Source organism: Vipera berus (assembly GCF_964194415.1).
Source record: "Vipera berus genome assembly, chromosome: 3".
Taxonomy (NCBI): Eukaryota; Metazoa; Chordata; class Lepidosauria; order Squamata; family Viperidae; genus Vipera; species Vipera berus.
In genome coordinates, this window is record NC_138204.1 from 181,310,226 (window position 1) to 181,333,234 (window position 23,009).

Here is a 23,009-nt window from a genome sequence, read left to right on the forward strand (position 1 = left end):
GTGTTAGGCCCTAGTGAATGTAGTTAAGATTTCACGAATACAGTTTTTGCTCTGAAAGGTCATGATTGTCTACCAATACCTTAGATAAAATAATAGTTTAACCAGTGGTTTAATTAAGATGGCTACTACTTTTAATATAAAAACATATCTGCATCAGGTTAAATTATTTTAACCCTTTTTTACTTAAACTTATATTGGATCTGTAATACAAAACATTTTATACTGTGAAATATCACTTTGCAGTAAAAAAACAATTTTTCTTCACATTTGATTCTGAAGCACATCTTTTGTTCTGATGATAATATAGAAGTACATCTTTCTAGTAGCTGCTTAGAAAGGCATTTGTCTAAGGAGATGAGGTTCAAATAGCTCTTTCTGTTCATTTTGAGAAGTTTTCAAGGCTGAATGGCTGTATGGCAAAGTGTTATAAAAGAGTACTTTAAGGATAAAATATTTCAGTTACAATAATAACTTTTCTAGACTTCCACTAACATGACAAAATGTTTCTGATAATTTCTGTGTGCATTGGAAAATAAATGTGGCATATTAAATTGTGGGGAAAAAAATTAAGGTTACCATCCTATCATTTTCATAAGTTTATCCCCAGACCTTCAAAGAGTTAAAGGAGTTCTCTCTTTGATTAAGAGCCAAGTAGACATTCTCTTTTGCATACTTTGGATCAAACTGTCAGAACTGATTTCCCAGTTTTTTTAAAAAAAGAAATAAATTTCATCTAGTTATGCCTTAAATAATACAAAATGTATTTATAAATTAGAATTTTATTATATAATTATTGACTAAAAAGTTTCAAAAATATACTATAGGGTAGTCCTCAGCTTACGATAGTAATTGAGGGCAACATCACATGACTATATTGCTCAGTATCAGCAATTCTGGTATTCCTTGTTGCTGTCATTAAGCAAAGATTACATGTGTGTTTAAGTGAAGTCACATTACTATGACTTCCAAATTCTTGCTAGTGTCCCCTTGACTCTGCTAATGGGAAACTAGCTGGGAATATTGGAAATTGCAATCACATGATCGTAGCTCACAGTAGCGTCATAATCATGAGATGAAGCCCAAATCACAATCACATGACTACAGGAATGCTGTGATGGCTGGAACTACAACAACTCATTGTAAATACCAATTGTTTAGTACCATGATATTTTTTTAATGGATACTGAACAAATGGTTGTAACCTGAGTATTAGCTATAAGATAAATGAAAAAAAAATGTTTTGAACACCACTGTAATATATAGGAAGGTGAAATATATAGCTTCTTCTACATTGCAGTAATATACAGAGCTTCTTTTTTGATATTTTTAAGAGCAATTCTTATTTCTAAACTTGTTCTATTTCTCTTTCTCTCTCTCTCTCTCTCTCACACACACACACACAAACTAACCATTTTGCAAAGCTTTGAGTAAAACATTACAGCAGCTGTATTCTTTGAAATGCTAGCAAGTGTTTTAAAACCTGATTCACTATACTTGCCCATCGTTCCATAGCTGATTCCAACAGAAATGCTCCCTACAGTATGTATACATCCACAATCAGGTGGGTAAACAGGAGTTTTCAAAGCAGCTGAGTGAGCTGTCCAAAGCTTCTGCCTGCACATGCTGACACTTTGCAAAGCAACTCTTTAGAATGCTTTCCACATATTAACATATACACATATATGAAGTGTGCATTGTTTTTAATATTTGTGTTTTGTTTTAAACACAACAATTTTCAATTTCAAATATGTGTCTAATTTCACTACAATAGTTACTTAACACAATGACATTGACTTGAGGTTGGATTCCAGTGATATTTTACATAAATCATACCTGATTTTTTCACTATTTCTGTTTTCTTCATATACTGGCTGAAATTCTTTATTATAAGGAGTTCTGTGTATCTCTCTGGAGACTGGGAAGTGGTAAATAGGAAAATGTGCATGTTCTGCATCATTGTCATCTAGAGAATGTAAAGATATAAAATCATGTATTATTCAATTTTTCCCTAAGTATTACACAAAATAATTAACACAGGGGCACATTCAAATCTTAGTAAATTGCAGCAACTAACTTTATACATTTATAGCTGGTATATAAGAAGTACAGTTTATAAATGTTCTATTACAAAAGTTACTGATCTGCATATTTTATATCACAAGGTTTCCGAGAATATTACTTCAGCATTATAATCAATAAAAATGTAAGAAACAGAAAAAATTACTGGAAAAAGACCTTTGTTACTGATTTTATCAATTAAATTATCAAAACTGAGATGAATTCGTAAATCAGGAAAAACCCATTAAAAAGTGTTCATGCAGTAACTGAATTTATGACTCACCACCAATGAAATTATTTAAAAGCATGCAACCATACTCCATACACTTTTATAATACCGTATTTATTTCAAAATGTTTTAATTAAGGCTCTTTGCTATTCATTCATCTTTATACTATTGTTATAGTATTGGGAAATAATGTTTTTATTCTTCATTAAAACATTCTGAAAATGTTCAAAACATAATTGTCGTTATGACAAATTTATTGGAGATGGTTCTTTTAATATTTGTCAAGGTAATAATTTAATAGCTAAACAGCTTATGTAATGATGTAATGTATGTAACATAAGATGGATGATGCAATAAAAGGAAGACTCAGCAGGTGTCTCCATCCCTTTAAGAACCTGAGTATAAAAGGGAAGGCTTTGCTAGAGTCTCTCTCTCTCTCTCTCTCTCTTCCGTTTCCTGTTGTAACAGATGTGTGTTGGAGTTTGCTGTATTACCATGTGTATGTATTGTGTTCCTAGTGTATATTGGAGATAGTGTATGATAAACCACCAATACAAACCACTGTTTATTGTGTTTACTCCTGGGTTATCTCAGCGCAGTAAGACTGTGCATGCTGTGACAGATTATGAGCCCAGAGTGAAGAGAAGCCCAGTGAGAGTTTGATCCAGAGCCAGAGGACTTGAGGTTTGTGGTGGTTTAAAGAAGCAGGCAACATGGCTTCCATCAGAATAATGGGAGGAGGTTTTGTAATATCTCGTCTGAATGAGACAAACAACCTCTCCTGAAGTCTGAAAATAGAGATGTACCTGAGAAGGGAGTACCTGAGAGTTGTGGATGATAGTTGCTGATCCACCTGCAGCCCTGGATGATGGGGACCAGAGAAAGAATGAGAAAGCTTTGGCCAGCATAATTCTGAGTTTGGAGGATAGCCAGCTGATACATGTGAAGGGTCTCCAGTCTGCTAAAGAGTGCTGGGATGCTTTGCGCAGTGTGTATGTGAGAGAGACTGCGAGCAGCAAAGTAATGCTGACAAGAAACCTATATAAAGCACAACTGAAATGAGGAGAGAGCATGTCTACGCATTTGCAGTCCATGAGAAAGACATTCCTAGAATTAGAGGAAAGAGGGATAACTTTCACTGAGTCACATAAGGTGTATGTGGTGCTCAGTTCATTGGACAATTCATGGGATGTCCTAGTGACCTGTTTAGTGTCCATGCAGGAGAAGGACTTAATCATGAGTTATTTAGCCGGTTGGTGGAGGAGGAACAGAAACATCTGGAAAAGCAGCAGAGGGGGTGACAACAAAGTACAGCACAAGCTTAAAACTGCTGCGTTCCAGGGTGCCGGCAGAATAGCTGAGAAAGTTTATATGGTGAAATGCTGCTTCAAGTATGGTTCTACAGAACATCTCCAGAGACACTGCCCTGAGAGGAGAAACAGAGGAGCAGTGAGACAAGATCATAGAACTACACAACCAGCATTTTCCTTGGCAGCAACATTAACTGAGAAAAACACTTGGTTGTTGGACATATTGCAACATATTGTAAATGACCCACACTTTTTCTAACCTGAGGCCAGCTAAACAAGCATTTGTTAGCTTGGTAAATGTTAAAGGGGAAGGTAAAGTTTACATAACTAGTATAGGAGATTTGGATAATGTCTTATATGTGCCAGAGTTAGACCATAATTTACTCAGTATTTCGAGCTTGGATAAGCTGGGATATGAAGTAATGTTTGGAAAGGTGGGAGGATTTGTGCACAAGGTGTTAAACAGGACAATTTGTATGTACTAAGGAAACAGCAGGAAGGTTGTGCACAAACACTCACAAATGCTCCCAAGCATGATAACGGTGTACATTTATTACACAGAAGTTTAGGACATGGAAGTTTTAAAGTGCTGCAGAGGATGCCAGATCTAGCTGAGGGACTTAAGAATTAAAAAAATGCAACATATATTTAGATTGTGCTATTTGCAGGGAGTCAAAGTCTAGTGTGTATTCTGTAACTAAGAAAAGCACAAGGCAAACAAACAGTTTTGCAGTTAGTGCACACTGATTTAATTGGTCCTATGGTGTCCTCTCTTGGAGGAGCTAGGTATGTACTAGTCTTAGTAGATGACTACACCAGGTATGGGTTCTGCTACATATTAAAGAACAAAACAGAAGTTCTACAACAGTTTAAGCAATGGGTGAACTTTGTAGAAAGTATGGTCATAAAGTATGCCAGCTGCAAATAGACAGGGGAACAGAGTCCATTTCTGATAATTTCCAAAGATGGCTGAGAAATTTAGGCATAAAGCATAGATGTACAAACCCTTACACACCAGCAGAAAATGGAATGGCTGAAAGGAGAAATGGTATGTTGCAGACCATGAAGGACTCACTGCTGGCAGATGTAGGAATGAGTAATACGTACTGGGGAGAAGCTATAAAAACAGCCATTTAGTAAACAGAGTATGGAGTGTTGCTATCAATGAAACTCCACATTACATGTTGTATGGAAGGAAACCTTCATTAGCTCACCTAAGGACGTTTGGCAGTTATGCCTGGGTGCATATCCCCAAAGGCACCAGAAGGAACGGACAGTAAAAGGTCAGGAAACTTAGGTTTGTGGAATATGAGCCAGGTTCCAAGGGATATAGATTTTCAGATGGAACAAGGAAGGTTGTGATATCAAAGCCTCCTAGTTTTGCAGAGCAAAATAATTGGGACAGGGTGCATGCTAACATTGAGGTGTTCATGCCAACAAGTAGCACAAGTTCTCAGGAAGGAGAGGTTATACAAAACCCAATGAAGGAAGAACAGGATAGGTCAGAAATAGCAGGAATAGATGAGGATAGACCTGAGATAAAAAGAGAAGTCATAGAAACACAGGAACAGATAATCCTGAGATGGTCTGAAGGTAGCAATAAAGGTGTACCTCCTGATCGATTCAAAGCAAGTGCGGTTAGAGCATATAGTGTAAAGTATGAACCCTGTGATTACCAAGAGATCATTGCCTCAAATAAAACAGGATAAATGGAAGGACACAATAATGAAGTGCAGTATAAGGCAGGAATGTACAGAGAGAAAAATTGTTCAATTGTTCAAGCTAATGTTGACTAAGCTTTACATTCAGGTAAATGTAAATGTAAAAGCATTTAGGTTAACAGCTGTTTAGCTTTAAATGGGAGGAGTGTCAAGGTAATAATAGCTAAACAGCTTATGTAATGATGTAATGTAACATAAGGTGGATGATGCAATGACTCAGGAGTCTGTCTCTTTAAGAGCTTTGCTAGAGTCTCTCTCTTTCATCCGTTTCCTGCTGTAATTGCTGTGTGTTGGAGTTTGGTGTATTACCATGTGTATGTATTTTGTTCCTGATGTATATTGTTGATAGTGTATGATAAACCACCATTTAATACAAACCATTGTTCACTGTATTTATTCCTGGGTTATCTCAGCGCAATAAGACTGTGCATGCTCTGACAATATTAATGCTGTAATTAAGAAGATATAGTTTGTTTTACCAAAATGTGAATATGATGAATGCTCATTAATGAAGCTTTCTACTTTGTTTTTCTTCCTGGCATCTCTGGAGGCTTTCCAGTTTGTCAGGAACTGTCTTTCCATTTCTTTTATTTCTTTTCCATCCAGCAATTCTGAGGAAATGTTGTAATATGTAAATCAACAAACAGCTTTATATTCTTAGGAAGGCAAAAGAGCATTTTTTGTTGCCAAAGATATTGCTATTTTTCTATCATCAATTTTATTATACTACTGGGCTTTAATTCTACTGTACTAGTAGGTATGAGCTGGACAGCTGATGGATAGCTTGTTATAGCATAATAGTGAAAAGGGTAGACCTTAAAACTGTCAAACAATTGCCACAGTAATAAGACAGAGAAGCAAAACAATCTTTCTACAGCTCACTTTGACTGATATCTATAATTACTGTGCATGGTCAATGAAATGAATGGGCTCTATACACAAAGACTCTTAACGATAACTTTTATATAATTTTAGTTATATAACCCAATTGTTCAATAATATAGCATTAATGGAAAGAAAGATGACCCCGAATTTAAGTTACTCCCCCACAAAGAAAGATATTAAAAATAATTAAATGCAGACAAAAGCTTGATAGAGATAAGTAATTGTAACCTAGAATTATCAATTTCAACTTAAGTTCTGAAGATTTTCCCCAGTACACACACACCATAAATGTAAGTAATATACTTGCATACACATAGGCAACATCTCTTTCTGACTCTGTCTCTCTGTATGTATGTATGTTACGAGTTTGCCAGAAACCACACTCCAAGGGAAAAGCCATGACAAAAAGTATATTATTTATTGAATTAATCCAGGTAATCCTCCATTTAGGATTAGAGGGCCCAAAATCTTAGTTGATCAGCAACGCAGTTATTAAACAAGGTGCCATGTGACCGATTCACTTAATGACTGCAGTCCTGGCTCCCCTTATTTATTTATTTATTTATTTAGAAGATTTATATGGCTGTCCACTCACCCTCAGTGATTCTGGGCAGTTTACAAACAATAACAACTCAATATAAAAAGAATAAAACAATCTCCCACCCATCCCTGGTGACAACAAGCAATCAAAAGAGCCACTTGATGGGCTCCATCATCATGGGTTCCTCAGGCTCATTGGCAGAACTAGGTCTTCAGGGTCCTGAGAAAGAGTGTCAAAGTGGGGCCGAGTTTAATCTCTGTGAGAATGATGTTCCAAAGAGGGGGAGCACCACAGAGAAGGTCCTTCTTCTTGGTCCTTTCAAATGTACCTCCTTAGGAGCTGGGACCCGCAACATTCCCTGCCTCCCCGCTCTAGTGGGTTAGGTGGATGTAACTGGGAAGAGATAACTTAGTCCCAACCCAAGAAGGGCTGTAAAAATGACAACCAGCACTTTGAATTCCACCTGGAAGCAAATTAGTAACCAGTGTAGCTCCCCAGGAGAGGTGACATATCTGCACTCCTAGGTCTGCACAAACCATGCGACCTGCTGCATTTTGAACAAATTGGAGCTTCTGAATGCTTTTCAAGGGCAGCCCCATCTAGAGTGCATTGCAATAGTCAAGATGGGAGATGACTGCAGTTGTTAAGCGGCCATGTGGGTTGTTAAGCGGAGTGCCCTGGAGAGAACCTGGGCCTTCTGGGTGTGATGGGGCAGGGAGAGGGCCTAGGCCCTGTAACTATGTCACCAAATAGAATGATCATGGCAACGGTGGCGTTTGCCAGCGTTTTCACCAGACTTGGTCTGTTCTTCCAGCACAGTGAGAGATTTCTAGAAGGCTCAGAATGTTGGAACAATTATATTAGGAACATTCAGTGCTGAGGAATAACATTATTTGATTTATATCCTGCCTTTTTTCAGCTCAGGCAGCAGACATAGCATCCCTCCTACTCTTGCTGCAACTACCCCATGATACAGATTGGGTTGAGAGGAAGTAAATGGCTCAAAGTCATCCAGCAAGCTTCTCAGGCTGACCACCACACTTGACCAGATACACACACAGTATATCAAACGTAGAAAGCATAGAAGATTTGGGGCATAAGAATATAATAAGGAACTATTACTAGGAATTTTATTAGATCCTATATCTGAAGGAATAGTTCAAACTGTCTCAACAATGCTTGTCCAATTTTAATGATCAGAACATACTCGCTCTCATAGATAATTGTTGAAGCTCTCAAGAAATGCCTTTTTTGTTACCTCGTCCAAGACTTATAACAGCCTTCTGAGGGAATTTTCTATCATATTCAGTGGAAAATTTGAGGCACAAAAGTTGAGTAGTGTAATATACCAAAAAAGATGTTACTAATGTCTGTGATAACATTTTATTACTGCCCTGTTAGTTTTATGATTATTTTAATTTTAGTTTGGTTCAGAGCTGCACACAACAGGAAGGAGGAAGGAGAACTGGAGAGACAAGCTTGATTATTTCTTTCTTCTTAAAGATCCCTAAATCTGATTTTGGAAGGATATTCTAAAACTGACTGTTTTGATCCTGATCCCAACTGTAAAGAGATGTTTCATCCTATGGAAGTTCAAATCGATTGGCTCCCCTCATTTAAAGGTACAGTGGTTTTATCAAAGTGCAGGATATACCATAATATACAGCTTTCAGATAACTTTAAAAACATGTTTGATAATTGGATAGATGTATAATTTGTACATCAGCTAATAAACATGAAATAAGATAAAATTGCTTCTGTTTTTGTAATTTGGATGGCCTCAGAATTGATGAGAAGCAGAGCTGAATGCAAGTGGGGTTAGATGGCTTCAACTTTGGGCAGCAAATTCACAGGAAAACAGTGGTCTTTAACACTTGGGTAATGACCTTAACTCCCAGGTTGTAGCTTATGCATCTATGGCTTAATAAATCAATACATATGAAATGAAAGAACAATCTCTGCAATTTAAATATTTTACCAAGACATTTTGACTGCAGTATTACTTTATCTCTGTATTTTGGTTTATGACAAACAGGATTCCCATTCAGCTCCATTTTGTACAACTTAGTCCATATACTCAGAACAAATTCCAAGTCCTGAAAGTAACGAAGAAAAACTTCACTTATCTAGTCCAAATATTGCAACTAAATTGATAAATCTTTGATTAGTTGTAACATGTCCCATTTATTTCAACTGATGTTATTATATTTAATAACCAATATCCATGTATTAAAAATACATTTTACCCACAATGTTCAGAAATGATATTTTGATAGTTATTTTACTTCTTTATTCATAATTGTAGTCTATTTTTGTGTTTTCACCATCTCATGAAAGTTTAAATATAAATGTAAATGAGAAAAAACACAAACATTAACTGCACTGTTCTCTGGTCTCCTAAGTTTTGCAAAAATATGTTTGTAAATACTGGAAGTTAACAGCCTTTAATATAGCACAATAATTCAGATCTTTTGGCTGTAAATACAATTTTTTATTAATTAAACTAAACAAATTCAATAAAAAGCATCGGTGGGATATTTTTTATATCACTAATTGTAATAATGTCATATATGATAGAAACCACAAAATGTATGGAACTATGGAGCCAATAGTTTTTTATGTTTGCAGTATATTTGAACCTGGATCTTTCTAATATCTTAGTCACATATTATGCTCTGTTTGTCCAGATATTTGATATAAAAGTTATCAACTATTTGGCAAAGGCGATGAGGGAAAACTGAATTCTCTTTTCTTTCTGTGTCAAAAGACTGAATAATATAATTTAAATTTAAATGCAGCATTAAAAAGAATTATGCAACACTGCAATACTACATTATCCCCAGTGTAGCTGCACATAGATAGGTAAATTCATATAGTGTCTGAAATGCTGGCATATTCATATGAATATACATAATTTATTCTGAAATAATTTCTATATTGTATTTTTTCCTAAATTCATCTATTTATGAAACCTACAAAGTTCAAGGAAGTATTATAAATAAAAGTTAATGTTCAAAAGAATAAAACTTGATATTCATTGATTTTCAATATGAAGAAGCCAAAAATGAAAACTCAAAAGTATTTTGGTGTTACTTGCTAAATTCATTATAGGAGGCATTCCATAATCTATTTTCTTTCTATATAATTAATTTTCCCCAAAAGAATAAAGTCTCCTTTGAGTTTGACTCCTGATAATTTCATGGATGCATGAAATAGCTATTTCTGTCAATAAAAATGTTAATTAATAGTAATAAAAAATAAATTTATTATAACTAATATTTATAACATTAGACAGAACTACATATTTTTTCCTGTATATTTAGGTTTCAAATTTTGTTTGAGCAATTTAGCTTTTGATGTCTAAAAATAAAGCAAAGTTTATAAACATGCAAATACTGCCTTTGCTCACAATCATCCCTCTTTTTCTATTTTTACAAATTTAGCTAAGCCTATGAAATAGAGCCTTTGTTAAAATGCACAATAGTATCATCCTCACCTTGTATATCTGATTTTAAAATGTAATTTTAAAATTAATTCAATTAAAGATTATTTTGAAAATTCAAAGTAGTATATTTTCTTGGAATTCTGAAAACCATTTAATTTTGAAGAATGCATAGAATTTTGATTTTTATTAAGCTTAGTTGATAAATTATTCAGAACATGTTTACTCTAGTTTATCTAAGAATACACTTATTGGATGCTGAAATAGATATTCCATACTTGTTCAACTGCCTTCCTGTCTCTAATAAACTGCTTTCACTTGTACATCCTTTCAATAAGCTATACTAAAGGGAGTAGATATGTTTTTAGGGCACTCTCTATTTGATAAATGATCATGTCATCTTATCACTTAGAGATCTGCTACAAAATACTAAAAAACAAATTGTATTCTAGGCTCATGATGGGGGTGGGGTGTCATTCATAGCACAAACAATAGCCTTCTTCCCAATTAGTAATAGTCATTTAAAAACCTGCATTTGACCAGTGCACTCCATTTTTTATGGGCTATGTCTAGCTCAAATAGCTTAACTACATCTGCAGATAGCAATTTGTCATCATTCTGACGGTCTGTCATTATCTCTTTCAGAAAATCTATATATTTTTTCTTGTACCTGACTGAATTGTGAAGTGAAGGAATCCATCTTTTTGATATCTAGTGTCATAATCAATAATGGCAAAGGTTGAATGCATTCAATATTTACAACCAAATCTTCAAAATACCAAATCCTTCTGAAATAAATAGGATTTGTATTGCTGAATATATTTTAAGATAATCTGGACTTATGAGATGTAGATAGACAACTTCCTAATACCTAGGACATGATTGTTTTCATCCTATCCTCTGGGATCATGATGTAATAAGAAGCACCATACGTTATATCATAGTGAATGGAATTAAGAGAAAATTAAAAATAAATAAATGGAACTTTCTCCAACCATTGCAAAAGCGTCACTTCTTTAAAAATTCAATTCTTTAAACATCACCATCCATCTTCCAAATTGTACTATTTGACTTTGTTACTGAGATTTTAGTAACAAATTGAAACAGAAACAGAGCTTGTTAAGGATTGTATGATAAAATGGGCCCAAAACATTCAGGAAGTTATTACAATGGACACGTGGGAAAAGATCTGGGTGAGGAATGTAAAATTCACTCAAGCTCAAAGTTTAAGAGAGAACTTTTACAAAATGTTTTATAGATGGCATCTAGATCCTAAAAAGCTTGCAAGTATGTATCCGAATTATCAGCCTAAATGTTGGAGGTGTGGTGATGAAGAGGCAACATATTTTCACATATGGTGGACATGTAAAAAGGTCAAGGCTTTTTGGATAAAAGTCTGGTGGAATATGCAGAAGATTTTTAAACGGAGGATAAAGTTTTGTCCGCAATTTTTTTTGTTGGGAATAATTGTTGACGCTACAGTTGTGGACTCTAAGTTGATGTTGAATTTAGTTACGGCAGCAAGACTTTTGATAGGTCAATATTGGAAGAAAGAGGAACTGCCGACTATACAAGAGTGGATTTTAAAGGTTTCCGACTTGGCAGAGATGGCGAAGATTTCGGCCTATTTGAAAGATTACTCACAAGAACATTATATTATGGAATGGAGAAAATGGATTGAGTTTATCCAGAATAAGTATAGGGTCAAGAAGTTTTATCTAGCATTTGAATAAGTCTTCTTTCGTTTTCTTTTTTCTTTTTTTATTTTGTCTTCTATATATATTTAATAATGCTAAGTTTTGTTTGATCCTATATAAGTTAGAGAGTGAGGGATTTTAGAATTTATAGTTGTTAGTATATGGTTGTTTATGATTGCTTTTTTATATATATATACCTTGTATTTAGCTCTGGGAAGCCCGGGGGGGGGAGGGGGGTTAGGGGGAGGTGGGGGGGGAGGAGGGAGGGGGGGGAAGGGGGGAGGTAGGGAGGGGAGGAGGGAGGGGGAAGGGGGTTTTTTAAAGGAAAACTGTATTTTTAAAAGTTTTCAATAAAAAAAAAAAATAATGGCAAAGGTTGAATGCATTCAATATTTACAACCAAATCTTCAAAATACCAAATCCTTCTGAAATAAATAGGATTTGTATTGCTGAATATATTTTAAGATAATCTGGACTTATGAGATGTAGATAGACAACTTCCTAATACCTAGGACATGATTGTTTTCATCCTATCCTCTGGGATCATGATGTAATAAGAAGCACCATACGTTATATCATAGTGAATGGAATTAAGAGAAAATTAAAAATAAATAAATGGAACTTTCTCCAACCATTGCAAAAGCGTCACTTCTTTAAAAATTCAATTCTTTAAACATCACCATCCATCTTCCAAATTGTACTATTTGACTTTGTTACTGAGATTTTAGTAACAAATTGAAATTCTGAAATTTGTGATAAGAAGCTAAATGCATGATTTAAATTAATCTAATAATACAGGCATCTTTTAATCCATGAGGTAATATATGAAATAGATTATTTCAATATTTACAGAGTCATCTTATATTTACAATGTTCTATTGTCTACGTGTGATGGGTTTTTCCCAATTTTCTGTTACAAAGTTCTATAATCCAAATGTATTAAAATGTTAGATTTATCATCAACAATTTTGTTAATTTCATCTATCATAAAACTGTCTAATGCTCATAAACTTGAATTAAAAGACACCATGATTCAAGAGGTGATGGACAAAAGATTTAACAATTGGCAAATTATTGAAATAATCCTTAGTTCCATTTATAGAATTTATCAGTTTGCATTGCTTTTATTACCTTTATGTGATGAAGTTGGTTGTCAACAGCTATAAGATGGGAGATATTTTCCAGAATGGATAAATCACTTAATTCATCAATATTATTATTGCTGATATTCAAAACTGATAAAGATTTCTGTAATGAACCAAAAGATATACTTATCCCAAATATAAAATAATATTTAAGTGCAGCAATTGTATGCACTTAAAAACCTGACTGAACCTGACTGAAATGTAATGTTTTCTAAAATGTACAAAACCTTAAACAGTACCACAACAAAAATACCTCTAATTTTGTTTTGAAACAATCTTGAAACTCATAGTTAATAACTTGGTAAAAATGGAGTAAATAACTATTAAAAGGTCTATTAAAATCCATACAAGAAGGTGCTATCTTTCAATTCTTAGAAAGAAGTTAGTTAAAGCAATGTGACATATATATAATAATTTTTGAATAATTTTTCAAATAAAAATATTTTATCTTCCAATTATCAGTATGCTGCTTGAAAAGTAAAAGATGGCACTATGTCTTTTTCCCAATAAATACTGTTCTGCTGATAAATCTCCAAAGAAAAGTGACTATAATGTATAAGAGTTATTCTTTCAATTAAGAGTAAAAAAATAATGCCATCCATATTATATACCTGTAGATACTTTGAAATTTTGTTTCCTTAAATCTTAAGAAAATCTTACCTTTCCTTAAGCAAGGTAAAATCAGACAAACTGATTTTGAAAAAAAAAGTATGTATGGTGCAATTTATGCTATGGTATTAGAGGAGAATTCTTCTTAACATATTGCACAGAAAATTTAGGGTATGGGTCAAAAAAAGTTTGTTAAATCTAAAGCAGTATTTTTTTACAGTGTGGACATAAATTCTCCAGGTTTTATAATATGTCCACATTAGCTAATTGTTCACAAGCACAATGGAAGTAATTTTCAGTTTCATTGGGTTAAATCGTATCAGTCACAGGAAGGTGCAATACTGGAAATAAAAGCAATAAAATACAAGTAAATGAATACTGATGGGAGAAGATACAGATTATAGTTAGGGCAAGTTGAAATTATTTAAGATAATTACTTTTTAAATGCATATGCTAGAAGTATGTTCATACAGTTGCACTCATGTAACAAAAGTTACATGGAAGTTTTTAAGATCACATGAAGTACTAACACTTTACAATGCCTTGGTAAGGCCACACCTGGAATACTGCATCCAGTTTTGGTCACCACGATGTAAAAAAGATGTCGAGACTCTACAAAGAGTACAGAGAAGAGCAACAAAGATGATTGGGGGACTGGAGGCTAAAATATATAGGGAACGGTTGCTGGAATTGGGTATGTGTAGTTTAATGAAGAGAAGGGTGAGGAGTGACATGATAGCAGTGTCCCAATATCTCAGGGGCTGCCACGAAGAAGAGGGAGTCAAGCTGTTCTCCAAAGCACCTGAAAGCAGGACAAGAAGCAATGGATGGAAACTAGTCAAGGAGAGAAGCAACCTAGAACTAAGGAGAAACTTCCTGACGGTTAGAACAACTAACCAGTGGAACAACCTGCCTCCAGAAGTGGTGAATGCTCTAACACTGGAAGTTTTTAAGAAGAGACTGGCCAGCCATTTGTCTGAAATGGTATAGGGTTTCCTGCCTGAGCAGGGGGTTGGACTAGATGACCTCCAAGGTCCCTTCCAACTTATTATTATTATTATTAAAGAAGAGACTGGACAGCCATTTGAAATGGTATAGGGCACAGGTCTGCAACCCGCGGCTCCCAGTCTTCTGCTACGTGTAGTCCAAAAAAAAGGGGGGACTAAAAAAGTTCAACCAATCAATTCAAATATGCAGGGTAGGTGCATATCTCGCCTTGGCTCCACTCTTCAGTCAAACCCTGTTCTGCGCATGTGTGCATGTACACGCATGTGCACACATTTTTTGCGGCTCCCAGTTTTTCCTTTTGTGTGGGAACCAGTTCCGAACAGCTCTTTCACTGTTTCAGGTTGCTGACCCCTGGTATAGGGTTTCCTATATTATTATTAAGGTGAAAATGCTAAAAATGTTACAATATTGTGCATTATTTTCATAATAATTTCTTCTGAATACAGAAAGCAAGGCTTTGTTATTAAAACTGAGTAGTAATCATAGTATATGTTTACCAGATTCCTTTAAGCAAAATAATTTTAGAATTTACTATTATTATGTTTTAAAAATATTTTAAATAAAATAAATGACACATTAACCTGATTTACACAGCATCAGGATAAGTATACAATACAAAAAGACTTTTAGCAGTTTTTAATAATTAATGTCTTTCACTAAATAACTTTCAGGTATAGTGTTCTTACGGATAATGAATTAAGACTTCTTGGATCAAACAAGAGTTTTTCTCCTAAGGGAAGCTGCTGGCTTTCAACATGCAATTCTCTCAGTTCCTCTAAAGTTTCCAATCCTTCCACTACAGTGATACAGTTGCCACCCAAATATCTGGAAATAGAACAAAATAGAAAGGTCTTCTATTTTACAATTTCTTTTAAAACTGCTTATTTTCTAGAAAATAAAATAATTATTTTACTGAATAATTTCACTATTTCTGAAGTAAAATCAATAAAGCATAATGTATTGCACCAGTAATCAAATAAAAATTAATTAATTTCTATGGGAAAAATGTGATTATACCTTATATGTTCAAGTTTACTAAGCTTGGGTACTTGAATGCAGAGTTTGTGTGAAGCTTGTGCAATAAAGCATTGCATATAAAATATATATTCATTCCAATTTATTAGTCTAAAAGTTAGGATTATTACACACAAATCAATAAAAACAGAAACAATTTTTCACTTACAATTTTTCAAGTCTTATCAATGATTCTAGATTTTCAATTCGTGTAATGCAGTTGTTCTGTAGGTACAGATGTCTTAGGTTTGTTGCAAAGTCCAAGTTATGTATCTGTCTAATATTATTATCATATAAATACAGGACATTAAGATTTTTACACAAAGAAAGATCATCCTACAAGAAAAAATTGAAATATGCTTCTTGGTAAAATTTATTGATGAGCAACAGCTTCAGCAAGATTTCAAGTCCTAAAATTATGTTAAACCTGCAATTTTATGTACAGTCATAAGTACTTAATACATGAATACGGCTGAATAAGCCTGAGATGCATGATAAAGATTCCACATAACCTAATGATGCATTAAATATATGATCCTTGTGTACTTTTGTATACAGTAAATTATTCTAAATACGTATGTTGGTTCATTTGAAAGAAAAAGAAATCTAACTCAATGTGCCAAACTGTTACTCATGCTGAAATTGTTTTATATTTATACAAGATCCCATTTCTAGAAAACATTAACTTAACAACACTAAACATTACTATATTATAAAACTATGTCTGTCCAAAACTATTTTTCTGCAAATAATTAAATAACAACTCATCAATAAAAGACAAATCAAATATATATTATTTAAACTAATTAAGGCAATGGCATGAAATAGAATCAGAAATTTATTTCCAACTAGAAACTTATATTAAAACAAAATATTAAATATCATTTAATACTGGATAAATATAAAAGCTATCTTTTTACATAATGAAAAATTTCTTACAATGACTTCTATATTTTTATTAGATAATTTCAGATGTGTTAGTTTCCTCAGATGTTGGGCCAAAGATTCATCTCGGCGATTCTTTTGATTAAGGCTTCTAGCAATCAGCTCCAACGTTAATCGCACCATAATTTTGTGATAAAGTCAGTTTTCCACTACCTTAAAATAGAAACAGTTGTAAAATATGCTGCCACATCATTATCATGTATTATCTACACCATGTACTATTAAAAACATGTTTTAACCATAGTAAATTTCCTTTACACTCTCTTAGCCATTTTCTGCATAAATCAAATATGCAGTCTAGTGAACATATTGATTTTCATTACATTTTTATGTACCTGATAGCAGGAATTCTGATTGATATTTTTGCTACCCTACTAATGGGTCTATCAATGGCTATTACTATTTGCTTCTTCTAGATTCTAGAATAAAAGCAGCCGCCCTATAACAAGTGCTAGGGTGTGGCAGTGGAAGATGGGTATCACTCCCATGTTTTGCTTCTGCTTTTAAATTTCCATGATGCATTGGATTAACTAACCTGCTGCTGGCATCAAGTTCCCTTCGTCCAGTGTGCTCCCACAGGGAGGGCCTTCTCAGGGTGCCGCTGGTAAAAGATTGCCGGTGGATAACACCCAGGGGGAGGGCCTTCTCTGTGGGCGCGCCTGCCCTTTGGAACCAGCTGCCCACGGAGCTTAGGACTGCCCCCGACCTTCGTTCATTTCGCCGGGACCTGAAGACCTGACTCTTTGAGCTTTCCGGCCCAGGCTGAGAGTTTTAATTGGGGTTTTTTATATTTTTTTCAGGGATTAAATTTAATCTTTTTAATCGTTTTTAATTTTTGTATCAATGTTTTAAGTACCCTGTAAACCACCCTGAGTCCTTCGGGAAAGGGCGGTATATAAATTCAATAAAATAAATAAATAAATAAATAAATAAATAAATAAATAAATAAATAAATAAATATGGATTAACTCTAATATTTTCCACTAAACTACTGTTATGACTAATTTGTAATTTACTAAATGCTGATAACCCCTTCATGGATTACTGCCTTGTCGTGGCGAAGGGGCTTGCGTAATTCAATGAAGCTATGAGCTATGCCGTGCAGGGCCACCCAAGACGGAAAGGTCATAGCAGAGAGTTCTGACAAAACGTGATCCACTGGAGAAGGAAATGGCAACCCACTCCAGTATCTTTGCCATGAAAACCCTATGGACAGTACCAAAAGGCAAAACGATATGACGCTGGAAGATGAGCCCCTCAGGTCGGAAGGCGTCCAATATGCTACTGGGGAAGAGCAGAGGGCTAGTACTAGTAGCGCCAGAAAGAATGAAGCGACTGGGCCAAAGCCGAAAGGACGCTCAGCTGTGGATATGTCTGGTGGTGAAAGGAAAGTCCGATGCTGTAAAGATTTTTTCTCCATAGGAACCTGGAATGTAAGATCCATGAATCAAGGAAAGCTGGACGTGGTCAAACAAGAGATGACAAGACTAAACATCGACATCTTAGGTATCAGCGAACTAAAATGGACAGGAATGGGTGAATTTAATTCAGATGACTATCAGGTATACTACTGCGGGCAAGAATCCCTCAGAAGAAATGGAGTAGCCTTCATAGTCAATAAAAAAGTAGGAAAAGCAATACTAGGATACAATCCTCAAAATGACAGAATGATCTCAGTTCGAATCCAAGGCAAACCATTCAATATCACAGTAGTCCAAATCTATGCCCCAACCACCGGTGCTGAAGAGGATGAAATTGACCGGTTCTATGAAGCTCTACAGCACCTTATAGAACTAACACCAAAAAATGATGTCCTTATCATCATGGGGGATTGGAATGCTAAAGTAGGAAGCCAAAAGATAACTGGAATAACAGGCAAGTTTGGCCTTGGAGTACAAAATGAAGCAGGGCACAGGCTGATAGAATTTTGTCAAGAGAATACGATGGTCATAGCAAACACTCTTTTCCAACAACCCAAGAGACGGCTTTACACATGGACATCACCAGACGGTCAACACAGAAATCAGATTGACTATATGTTCTGCAGCCAAAGATGGAGAAGCTCTATACAGTCAGTAAAAACAAGACCAGGAGCTGACTGTGGCTCAGACCATGAGCTTCTTGTTGCAAAGTTTAGGCTTAAATTAAAGAAAGTAGGGAAAAGCGCTAGGCCAGTCAGGTATGAATTAAATCATATCCCTGTTGAATATACAGTAGAGGTGACAAATAGATTTAAGGAATTAGATCTGATAGACAGAGTGCCTGAAGAACTATGGACAGAGGTTCGCAACATTGTACAACAGGTAGCAACCAAAACCATCCCAAAGAAAAAGAAATGCAAGAAAGCAAAATGGCTGTCTGAGGAAGCTTTGCAAATAGCTGAGGAAAGGAGGGAAGCGAAAGGCAAGGGAGAAAAAGAAAGATATGCCCAATTAAATGCAGAATTCCAAAGAATAGCTAGAAGAGATAAGAATGTCTTCTTAAATGAACAATGCAAAGAAATAGAAGAAAACAATAGACTAGGGAGGACCAGAGATCTTTTCAAGAAAATTGGAGAGATGAAGGGAACGTTCAATGCAAAAATGGGCATGATAAAGGACCAAAATGGCAGGGACCTAACAGAGGCAGAAGAGATTAAGAAGAGGTGGAAAAATTACACAGAAGAACTATACAAGAATGAGCTTAACGTCCCTGATAATCACAATGAGGTGGTCACTGACCTCGAGCCAGACATCCTAGAATGTGAAGTGAAGTGGGCCTTAGAAAAGCTGAGCAACAACAAAGCTAGTGGAGGTGACAGTATTCCAGCTGAGCTATTCAAAATCTTAAAAGACGATGCAGTAAAAGTGCTACACTCAATTTGCCAGCAAATTTGGAAAACTCAACAGTGGCCACAGGATTGGAAAAGATCAGTTTACATTCCAATTCCAAAGAAAGGCAGTGCCAAAGAATGTTCAAACTATCGCACCATTGCACTCATTTCTCATGCTAGTAAAGTTATGCTTAAAATTCTACAAGCTAGACTCCAGCAGTATGTGGATCGAGAACTACCAGAAGTACAGGCAGGATTTCGAAGAGGCAGAGGAACAAGAGATCAAATTGCTAACATACGCTGGATCATGGAGAAAGCTAGAGAGTTCCAGAAAAACATCTACTTCTGCTTCATTGACTATGCTAAAGCCTTTGATTGTGTGGATCATAACAAACTGTGGCAAGTCCTTAAAGAGATGGGCATACCAGACCATCTTATTTGTCTCTTGAGAAACCTATATGTGGGCCAAGAAGCAACAGTGAGAACTGGACACGGAACCACTGATTGGTTCAAAATTGGGAAAGGAGTCCGGCAAGGCTGTATACTGTCGCCTTGCCTATTTAACTTATATGCAGAGCACATCATGAGAAAGGCAGGGCTAGATGAATCAGATGTTGGAATTAAGATTGCCGGAAGAAACATCAACAACCTAAGATATGCAGATGATACCACTCTAATGGCAGAAAGTGAAGAGGAACTAAAGAGCCTCTTGTTGCGAGTGAAGAAGGAGAGTGCAAAACTTGGGTTGAAACTAAACATTAAGAAAACCAAGATCATGGCATCTGGCCCTCTCAATTCCTGGCAAATAGATGGGGAAGAAATGGAGGTAGTGACAGATTTTATTTTCCTGGGCTCCAAGATCACTGCAGATGGGGACTGTAGCCAAGAAATTAAAAGACGCTTGCTCCTCGGGAGGAAAGCCATGGCAAATCTAGACAGCACACTAAAAAGCAGAGACATCACCCTGTCAACAAAAGTGCGTATAGTCAAGGCGATGGTCTTCCCAGTTGCAATGTATGGCAGTGAAAGCTGGACCATAAGAAAGGCTGAGCGCCAAAGAATTGAAGCCTTTGAACTATGGTGCTGGAGAAGACTCCTGCGAGTCCCTTGGACTGCAAGGCGATCAAACCGGTCAGTCCTAGAGGAGATCAACCCTGACTGCTCTTTAGAAGGCCAGATCCTGAAGCTAAAACTCAAATACTTTGGCCACCTAATGAGAAGGAAGGATTCACTGGAGAAGAGCCTAATGCTGGGAAAGATTGAGGGCAATAGAAGAAGGGGACGACAGAGAATGAGGTGGCTGGATGGAGTCACTGAAGCAGTAGGTGTGAGCTTAAATGGACTCCAGATGATGGTAGAGGACAGGAAGGCCTGGAGGAACATTGTCCATAGGGTCGCGATGGGTCGGACACGACTTCGCAACTAACAACAACAAAAATGCTGATAAAGGGGTATTATGAGGGGGCAATAGAACCATTTCAATTTTTCACTCCCCCCCATTGCTTGCTGAGTCATTTTTCCATTATTCCAATAGTGCTTTTTTTTAAAAAAATAGGACAATTTTATGAAATTCTGTTAAGCATTCTAAAGCATTTTAAAGCAATGCTTTAAAGCAAACTTTTTACTGCAGAAATCTTACTCGTTTAAAACCTGTTATCTCACTACCCCTTTATGAACACGGAGAAGCCTTAGTATACACAGAAAAAAGTACAATTTAATACTTCTGTACGTTCTAAAATATATTTCAGTGCTTGAAACAGTGCAAAGAAAATAAAAGTTCATGACATGAAAGATACTGGGATGGAGAACTGTTTTGATCATATTTGAGGGGGAGAACTACTTTGCTTTAGGAAAAGCTAAGCACAAAATATTTCAAATAAGATAGGAAATTGTGTGGCTTTTAATGTTCTACCAAGGCTGCCTTAAATGAATGATAGCCCTGCTTTCAGCAATATCAGATGCTAATAGATGCCGCCAAGAACTGTTATCTTCTCACTGACAAAATAGCCTGACCAATATTCACACTTCTTTTAGAAAACTCCTTTAAGGTCGGTGCAGGTGATGTGCAAATGATCCATGACTGTCAACGTGAGAACAGGATTTCGTTTTTACTGCCACGTATCCAGACAAATCTGAGAGCATGCAAGGACATACGAGACTGAAATGAAGGACCCAATTTTAGAACAAAAAACAAGCGCCGAGGGAGAGCGTCACTCTGCAGCTCTTCTCCCCAACTTCTTCTCCAAAACATCGCTTCAGATGCGAGCTACGACTGGGAGAAATGCTTAAGGGTAAAAAAAAACCCCAAAAAACAGCACACAGGAAACCAGTTCAGCACTTTCGGTACGGTAGTCCTGTGCAAGCACCTCCCTTTCGGAAGAGAATGAAGAGATTACAGCAGGGGTCTTCAAACTTGGCTCTTTTATGACTTGTGGACTTCAACTCCCAGTATTCCTCAGCCAGGCACGCTGGCTGAGGAATTCTGGGAGTTGAAGTCCAGAAGTCATAAAAGGACCAGGTTTGAAGACCCCTGGATTACAGGCTCGCAAAACAGCCTATCTTCCCCTCACCCCAGGGGTAGGCAACCTCGGCTCTTTTATGACTCATGGACTTCAACTCCCAGAATTCCTGAGCCAGCTTGGCTGGCTCAGGAATTCTGGGAGTTGAAGTCCATGAGTCATAAAAGAGCCGAGGTTGCCTACCCCTGCCTCACCTCAACCCGGGCCCTCCCGTGGCTGTCGCTTCAGAGCAGGCCGACGGTAGAAGCCCGTTTGCTCCGAGAAGTTTGCTCCTAACCACCTCCACGTCATCCCAACGCGGCCTCCCTTTTCCCCACCTTTTCCAAACACGCGTATTTCTCCGAGCCCGCTATCGCGTCTGAAACGAACCACCTACATAAGCGCACCCCCCCCTCCTCGCTCCTCAACCTCAAGGGGGAAACGGGCGGATCCTCGGCGCGGAAAGAAGGGAGAAGCAAAGAAAAACAGAAGCCGGCAGACGGGTTGCTATAGAGATAGAAAGCCTTCCGAAGTACCCACCTATCGAAAGCCGCCTGGGAGCGGCCTGGGAGGCGGGGCACGTGGAGCCCCCATTCTTTACGACAAAGGCAGCGTCCGCGGCGGAACGAAGCCCGGCTTTAGAACGGCCTTCTCTCGTCTCTTCCTTTGGTAGTGGCGCTTTGTTCGGTTCGGTTGAAGCTCCGAATTTGCGTCGAGACGATTGAAGCTCACCAAGGAGATTTGAGTTTTGTTTTGGTTTTTTTTTTGCTAATACCTGTTTTTTTCCCCCCTTAACGTCCTGACCTTGCTTCGAAAATAATAATAAAAGAAGAACTGCAAGTCTTAATACATATAATGCATTTGGTAGCTGGCGTTTATATTTTATAACAGGGGTCTTCAAACTTGGCCCTTTTATGACTTGTGGACTTCAACTCCCAGAATTCCTCAGCCAGGCATGCTGGCTGAGGAATTCTGGGAGTTGAAGTCCATAAGTCATAAAAGGGCCAAGTTTGAAGACCCCTGTTTTATAATATATAGCTGACATTAATATTTCAAATGCTGTAATTATTCAGACATTAAAAACTGATTTTCGGT

At 36.5% G+C, this 23,009-nt stretch overlaps 1 protein-coding gene across 2 annotated transcripts; it reads right to left on the reverse strand.

The window, feature by feature from the left end:
- Window positions 1-208: 208 nt before the first annotated feature.
- PPP1R42 (protein phosphatase 1 regulatory subunit 42) lies at window positions 209-22,461 on the reverse strand. 2 transcript variants are annotated; one of them, XM_081324840.1, is made up of 9 exons: window positions 22,308-22,461; window positions 16,599-16,753; window positions 15,829-15,995; window positions 15,332-15,470; window positions 13,015-13,131; window positions 8,723-8,840; window positions 5,798-5,929; window positions 1,834-1,963; window positions 209-409 (listed from the first exon to the last, which is right to left on the reverse strand). In XM_081324840.1, exons 2-9 carry the CDS (start codon window positions 16,725-16,727, stop codon window positions 331-333), a joined length of 1,011 nt encoding a protein of 336 aa, XP_081180966.1. In that variant the 5' UTR covers window positions 16,728-16,753; window positions 22,308-22,461; the 3' UTR covers window positions 209-330. The 2 variants fall into 2 exon arrangements, with proteins under 2 accessions (XP_081180966.1, XP_081180967.1); XM_081324841.1 differs by lacking the exons at window positions 209-409; window positions 1,834-1,963 and having other exon boundaries at window positions 5,791-5,929; window positions 8,748-8,840.
- Between the last annotated feature and the right edge of the window lie 548 nt (window positions 22,462-23,009).